The 8,165-nt window shown below is 42.9% G+C and overlaps 1 protein-coding gene across 1 annotated transcript; it reads left to right on the top strand.

Annotated features, from left to right (window-relative positions):
• Positions 1-6,752: 6,752 nt before the first annotated feature.
• SOWAHD (sosondowah ankyrin repeat domain family member D) lies at positions 6,753-7,791 on the top strand. Its single transcript, XM_085546318.1, has one exon. It carries the CDS (start codon positions 6,958-6,960, stop codon positions 7,789-7,791), a length of 834 nt encoding a protein of 277 aa, XP_085402444.1. The 5' UTR covers positions 6,753-6,957.
• Positions 7,792-8,165: the final 374 nt, after the last annotated feature.

The following is an 8,165-nucleotide window of genomic DNA, read 5'->3' as shown; positions in this document are numbered from 1 at the left end:
GTTTAGTTTAGTTCTGCACCTTTTCAGGTTTGTTTTCCATGAATTAAAGCTGTCATGCTGATACTAGATAGTGATACCTCCTCAGGTAGAAGAGATGGTGTTTCCTTCAGAGATTGCCTTTGTCATTTCCTCCCCCTGTCACAGCCAGAATGGTGAAAGGGTCCCTTTGCCTGCTTGTGATGCTCAGGTTTAAGTAATGCCTACATTGTTAAATGCTTCTGGAAGCAAAGGGATAATGCAAAGTACATGCAGTCTTGCAGTTGGTGGCTCCTTGTTTCCCAGTAATGCAGTAAGCTCGGTGCTGGCACCACTGGCATGCTTGCTGTAGCACACCCCATGCCATGGGGACCTAAGTTGTCAGGGTGTGTGTGGACCCCATCCTGCTGCCCTTCCAGCCCTATGTTGAGTGGCCAGTATTGCCCCAGGGAAGTGTCTCTTCTCCTTTTCTCTTCTTTGATGCTAATGTAGCCAGTAAATTCAGATCTTTCCATCTCTCAAGGCGACATCTGTCTGCTCTAAACCTTTTTGAATTGCTCTGTCCTTCCCAGAGCCTTTACAGAACAGCCCTCTTTTCTTTGGGAGGGAATGCTGGCTTCTTTATTTACTTGCCTTGCTCTTCTCCCAGGGCCTTCATTTCAGAGCACATATTTATTCTTATTAGCTGAAATTTATTACTAAAATGTATGTGTAGCACACTTATGTACCATTGTTTTAAAGGTATGTATTAATTCCTCCTGCTATATCTGCTTGACTGTGGTCCTTCTAAGTGAACCTTTGGAAGGGAGATGATAACAGATTTTATCGTTATTTCTCCAATAGTTTGAACCCAAGTAACTGTTCTGCTTCTGGGGTCCTTGTCAAAACAGTTAACTAACTAACTGTCCAGCTTGCTCAGAGGCAACAGTTCTATGGGCATGACAGCTGTGTGTGGTTGGTATCTCTTTTCCGGGTGTGTGTAAGGCTGTGTGCAAGTGGCCATACAGTGGTGATGGTTCAGTAGTTCCACCACTCCTTTTTTTGCCCTTAACATCGGTTCAATTAAATTTTAACCTAAGTGATCTGGGATATTATGGGTTTACATTTTTCCAGCTTCTGGTGGGAACCATTGGTTGCCCTCTTCCCCAGGCCAGAGTGTCAATACTGATGTCATGCTTTATTTCCATTGTGCTTCTTTTTATCCAAGAGCTCCTGATAACTTTCATTTTGAAAATTATATGGGCTTGGTGCACTTCTTTGACCTTTTCAATATTCTGTAATTAGATTGGCTGCAATTCCTTGTTTTCTCCTGTTTACAGTCTGAATAGCCTCTGGGAAATGGATGGAATGCCCATTTGCTCAAATAAAAAACACTGCAAAGGTCAAAGTGGTGTAGCATAAACCCACGTTTCACTGAACGCGTTCATGTTTTGAGGGGAGGCTGGGGAACAGGATGCATTCTACTCATAATTCTGCAGCTCAGGTATTGTCATGCAGATTTCCTGCATTTTCTTCAAAGCACATCACCTTAATGCATAAAATTACTTAGCTATGGCATAACTTGGCATTTTATAGGTCTCCATTAAAAGGTTCTTTGAAAGTGTTGGATGCCTTAAATTCTTCTTGACACGTATATTACTACGAGTGATTGCAATTGTTGAATTTCGATGCCTATGGTACATTAAACTGAAAAATCAGTATATTGTGGTGTTTTTTTTTTTTTTTTTTTATATACTTATATACCTACTTGACTAAGTCTGAGGTATCTGAATGATGTCAGACACAATATCTTCATCATAACTAACCTTACAATATGAGACAGGTTTTTCCCCTTCTGTTCTTGGGAATAGTAACAAAACTATGGCCTGTCTCTGGTTTCTAAATGTGTGCCCTTGAGCTCCCCTCTGGTTGGCAACAGCAGGGATAAGGTCTTGATATGTGTCACAACACATTTGCTGTGATTGCTATGTATGATGCCTCACTCATTTTCTAGTGGAAAGCTGTAAACACTGTTTTGTCACTTGAAGCCAAAGGAGCACACAGCAATTCTGCTGTCTTTTGTAACCAATGTGTTGTTTTCTGAAACTTCTTAAAAACCTTGAGCCACCAGTAAGGCAAAACTTTCCTTACTTTGGGTAATTAAAATCTCATGTGATCTGCTTTCACCTGGCCTGCACACAAATTGTGCTGAACTTCAAGTCATACAGATAATACTCTTTAGTGCTGAGTTTTGTGTGTTTGCTGATGTGGAGGCATGCAGTGCTGTCTGGAATGGCAACGCTGACTTAATGTCATTCCAACCATGAACAGACGTTGTCTGTTTTTATCCAAAACTGTTGAGAAATGCTGAAGTGGGGATTCTTCAACAATATCTATAGGGTATATGGACTCAGTGATCTTGGGGTTCCTTCCAACCCTTTCCATTCTGTGATTGTTGGTCACCACAGGAAAAAAAGGAAGCAATTTCATGAGATGGGGCACAAAGCTGCCTCCAACCCATCCTTGATGTATGCAAGATTTTTCTTGTGTGTTAGAAAACTAATGCTTCAGCAGTGATCACGCAAATTCTGAGTGTGGGAGCCCTTCTGCACTTGCAGTGAGCTTCTAAAAGAAATGGTGCTCATTTATTGCTGTTTTGTAGCAGTGCTATTCTTTCAAAGCCTTTTATTTCTTAAAGCTTAATTTATGTGATGGTTGCACATCCTTCTGTAGTGCAAGTATTAATCTAATTGCCTTTGGGTACCTGGAATGGGATTGTGGTGGACAATTGTACTCAATTACAATGTTATTTATTAAAAAGTATATATTGTGCCAGGGATAGAAGGAACTCCTATAATTAACTTTTATAAACTGCAATTGTACAAATTACACATTATGATTTTTCTCTGTGGGTGATATTACTTTGAGGGAACATAATCAGGAAATTGGAAACATCTTTGGGCTGCATTGTCCCAATGTCCTGGACTGTGGTACGGCTGTTTGGCTGGCTGTCAGCTTTGCCATACAGCAAGCTTGTGCAAGCACTCAGCTGATCAGAAACATTCCATGGTTTTTAATCATCTTAAAGGGACTCGAGATTGTGTTTAATAGGGTAACAGTGCCAAAAGCAGCCAGTGTCAGTGCAAGAATTTATCTTCTTCTGGCTGCAGCAGAGAGTATGGATATACTGGCCCACCACCCCAGTGGACATGGTCAGATCCTCTGAACCAGCCAACGCTTTCCTTTGTTCCTACCTTTGCAGAATTAACATGCAGCTCCTCTCTTCACTAGAAGTCTAGTGAGATCATGCTTCTGCATTTAGTGGGGTGCGGATTTATATCCAGGTTGTTCCTGTCCTTATGTACATCCTGACTGGGCTGTCCTCTGTTGGGTATGTTCTTCAGGTCTTTCCTCTTGACCTGAACTGGAAAACTTTTCCCAGTACTGCCACAGATGTCTCTTTTTCCAAGGCAGAGGGGAAGCTTAGAAAGACAGCTGGATTCCATTGATTCCATTCTGCCAAAATAAAACATGTATTTGAAAAACAAATGACAACATCCTTTGCTTTGAATGAACTAGTATTTACAAGTCTGCACCTCTTTTCTTGTTAAGAGCTTAATCTTCTTCTTCCAGAGGTCTAAACTATTGATATTATTTGTTCTCTGTGGGGAAAACAGCGTGTTCTAAAGAGAGCTTCCAAATTAAGCTGATTTGGTGCTGGGTTTTAGGAGAATGGTGCTGCTTCACCCACAGGCACCATTCACTGCTCCCTTTGGATAATGTATGGTTGGTGCTCAATGGAGTGTGCTCTGACCACACTTGTATCTGTAACTCCCTGAGGATGCTTTTGCTTGCACAACTGCTTCCAAAATGTGAATTTTAAGCATTTCTGAATTTTAAACAGAGTAGTGCATTTTATTTAATATTTTTGGTTAATTGGATTTAGCTCATTTATTGTAGGCTGAAGAATTGTGCCTCTCAAGCATTTTGGCCTGTCCATCCTGGGCAAGCAGATTTTAATTTCTAAACTGTGTGAAATACAAAATGTATAAAAGGAAATCAGCAGCTTCAGTAAGAGAGCAGTTGCAATTACTTCTTGTTCAGCAGTGCAGCACAACAAATGAGATTGATTTTAACAGCATTTGCAGGAGGGGGAGTCTGGAATCATAATGATGGCTTTCTAAGAAACCTTTGGTTTCCTTTTGGGAACTTCTCCATTTCTGCCTGTAGATTACCATGAGGCTTTGACTGCTCCAGAAGCAATGCCTCCTATTTTATAATGGTGGCCCACAACATCAGAGCTGGATGTTGGTGGTATGGCAGTATTGGCTGAACTTTCCCACAGATATCCTGTACCGTAGATGCTTTTGAAGTTTTGAGCTCTCCATATAACAACCACTTCTATTCTACATGTTAAGAAATTGCCAGTGTTGAAAAGCTCTCCTAACCCATATTCTTTGCCTGGTATGCAGTAATGATGCACACATCAAAATACATGTTAAATGAGTGCATGCCTCAATCCAGCAGACTCCTAATACACAGCAGAAATCTGTTACAGCTGTTGTAATATTGCAAAACAGACATTAAATCTAAACTATTTGTGTAACACTTCAAAGGTTAAACAGGCTTCTGCTTATAAGTGCTTGTTTTTCCCAAAATGTAATATTAGAGCTTTTTCATGTCCTCTCTCTCTATTGAAGGAGATTTCTGCAGGCACTGTCGCCTCTCTGCCACTCTCTTTCTAGGAACAGTAGGTCTGGAAGACTGATGAGCAGACTTGGCTGCCAGACAAGGCATTAATGGATCTGTTGCAGTTCTTAGGATATACTTATATTTAAGAATTGTCCTTCAGATAATAAAATGCAGTTTAGCAATACTTGTGTCCTAACAGAGGTCCTGGATTCCATAACAGATCCAATTCCTTGTTAGGGTATAGAGTGTTTCTATTGTTAAAACAACATTAATCCAAGTCTAAGTATAAAAGCTTCATTTGCATTTTTATCCTGTTGTGTCTTATTGTGACATGGGGGATGGTGAATAGAAGGAAACGGGAATAAAAAAGGCATAAATAGGCTTCTGTACTCTGAGAAGATGGAGGCCAGGGAGAAAGACTTTAAAAACAATGAAGGCATTTAATATCCTTCCACATGTTTTAAGATAGTGTCAAATACCAATGGTTCAGTTGAAAACCAATTTATATTTTATTTTTCCCATCAGATAAACTATGAGAAGTACTGCAGATCATTCCTCTCAGTTGTGGGTGGTGAGTTTGGGTTTAAAACCACCTTATGCTTTGATTACTCCGAATTTGCCATTATCACCTATTTGAGTTTCTCTAAATGTGTAATTAATCAGATGGAAAAAATTATTACCAGGAAATGTGTTTACAGAGTGGGACCTCACTGCAGGCATCCACCAAAGCAGCACTTGGGCACTGGGCAGCAGCAGTGAGGCTGTTCCACGCTGGGTGTGTGTGGCGACCCTTTTTATACCCAACTTTGGCTCTTGCATTTCACTGTGAGCTCAAAAACCCAACACAACTTCTTTCCTAATGAGATTGTGTAACATTAGCATCTGTATCCATCTATCTGGCCAAAGTGAGGTCTGCTGTGTTAAGTGAACACTTAGGAGGTATTTCTCAGATAAAAAGGCAGTTGTAGACGTTTTTAAGTGCAGCTTTAGGAAACCATTCAGCTTTAAATAGCTTACATCTCCAGTAGAGCTGAGATGCGATCAACCTTATGCTTTTGGAGTTATGAATCAGACTCTGCAAAACAAAAGATGTAAAAATATGTATGTGCTTTGTTTCTTAGGTATGTCTGTATTTTTATCTACACCAATAGAGGCTACAATTCTTAATTTTTTTTAGAGAAAGTTAAATTTCCCCTCATGCCATGGGGTGTGCTAAGAAAAGTCCAGGTTATTGTAAAGACTAGTTGTGAGAACTTTGTAGGCTTAATATGGCTAGCTGTTACTGTTGGAGAGCAGTAATTAGTGACTAGTAATTAGTAAATTTTGACATCAGTGAGACCAACAGCCACTCACACAGCACAGAAAATCCACCATTGCTACAAAGACATGCAAACATCACCATTGTAATATCCTGTATGGTGTGGCCTGGCAAGCTTGCAATGCTACTGTTTCTTATGCATCTCTACATAGTAACTGCCAGAATTTGACAGTTTGCATTCTCTCTGAATGTAGATAATTTTCCATGCCCCGAAGGCTTATCAGCTCTTCTGCCTTCTGAACCTCTGCTCTGCTCAGAGGAAACACCTTTGGGTACATTTCTGACAGTGTTACAGTTCTGCAGATGGAGTAGATTTTCACAATTCCAGTCTATGGGTCAGCAAGTGATGGGATGCTGCCATTTTGTTCATGGCACAACTTTTAACTACTATAACTGATGATGAAAGTCTAATTTGAGTGGGGATCTGAAGAAAAATGCATCTAACAACAGAAGCTAGGAACTGGGGCTTAAACTGCACACATATTTGCCTTTCAGTGTACTCATATTCAGTTTTATTCAGGATACATTCTGTAAATGTGTTCTTAGAAGGTATACTAGTATTTTATATAGGATAATTCTGAAAAGTATAGAAGGCAGGATTGTCAAGTGAGGGTTCTGGAACAGCATTCTTTGGCTGGGACTTGGATTTGGGACACACTTACTATTCCCAGTGTGCATCTATGTGCAGCACTTGGTATGCAGTACAATATCATCTGTCCTAAATAGAATTTAAATTTAACGTTAGCGATGACCAAGACTAGGTGGCAGCAGGCCCTGCAGAGCTGAGGCCCAGTAGGTTGGAGTGCCCCAACTGCCAGAGGCAGGGAGTGATGTCAGGGTGGCAGTTGGGGCAGTGTGTGTTTGGGGTGGTGGGGTTCCACCATTGCTAGGCAGTGCTGTATTGGTTGGCACAGTGTGGAGCAGCTCTTCCTTCACCCAGTGCAGAGGCACAAAGTGTGATGAGCATCTCAGGAGGCTTTGCCAGTGCCTAGATGGAGCAGGCAGAGAGCTCAGTGGAGCAACAAGCAGCAGGTGATGCCCAGAAACCTGTCTGCCCTGAGGTGACCCAGGCCAGAAGGGCTGTAAGCAGGCTCTTTAGTGGTCCAAGCAGCACACAGAGGAAGGAGCTGAGGGAAATACTCCTGCAGAGCAGCAGCCTCAGCCAGACCATGTGCTTTGCTGCCATGCAGATGGCATCCAGTGGCCCTGGCCTCTTCACAGGGCCCCAAGAGCAGGAGGTGCTGGAGCAGAGACCCAGGGTACTGTCCCTCACCCTGCATCGTGAGTGGCTGCTGGCAATGGCCAGAGGTGACACAGTTAACATCCTGAGGCTGCTGGACCAGGACCCGAGCCTGCTGAGTGCAGCAGACCCCGTGACAGGATTCAGTGTCCTCCACTGGCTGGCCAAGCATGGCCACCAGAAGAACTTTGCTGAGGTCATCTCCCATGCCCAGAAGAAGGGTTGTCCCATCAACGTGAACATCCGCACCGCCATGGGTGGGTTCACCCCATTGTGTCTGGCTGCCCAGCAGGGGCATGCATCGCTCATTGAAGTGCTGGTGAAGGAATACAAGGCAGACACCAGCCTTAGGGATCACAGCGGGCGCAAGGCCTGGCAGTACCTGCGGGAAGATACCTCCAGGGAGCTGATGGAGCTGGCAGGAGCCTTGGAGGAGAACTCAGCCCAGCCTGGCACTCACAGCTCTAACTGTGGAAAAGACCACAAAGATGTCGCAGCCAAAAGAAGAGCCCTGTGCCACTGGAGGCAGTTGTCCGTCCCCAAGTTTATCAAAAGAGCATCTGCTTGTTGGTTTATTAAAAAATAATTGTTTCTCTCTAAACTAAAAGCTGTAATTCCCAGTTTGTCAGTGCCCAGAGTTGCCTTTCAAAGCACTTCCAGTCCCTCTGGCAATCTCCCAGTCCTCTTCCCTAAGGACCCCTGCCTACAGGAAAAAGGAGGCTGAGCTGCTCAGCCACATGGGCAGGAAGAGCATGTCCCACAGGGCAGTGTGTGGTGGCTCCCACTGGGATGTGGATCCAGGAGCTGCTTTCACAAGATGACACATCGCTCAAAATCCTGAAAAATGCATGAAGCCCATGAGGTTGCCTCTATTGTCCCTTGATAAATACCCCTACAGCAGCGTGACCCTCAGTGTGCTAATAGCCACCCACTACTCTGCCTTGTGTGGTTTATGTACGT

This window comes from Coturnix japonica, chromosome 4 (assembly GCF_054131305.1).
Source record: "Coturnix japonica strain WE chromosome 4, WE-NBRP24, whole genome shotgun sequence".
NCBI classification, from domain to species: domain Eukaryota; kingdom Metazoa; phylum Chordata; class Aves; order Galliformes; family Phasianidae; genus Coturnix; species Coturnix japonica.
The sequence above is the reverse complement of the archived record's forward strand: the minus strand, read 5'-3'. Positions and strand labels throughout refer to the sequence as shown.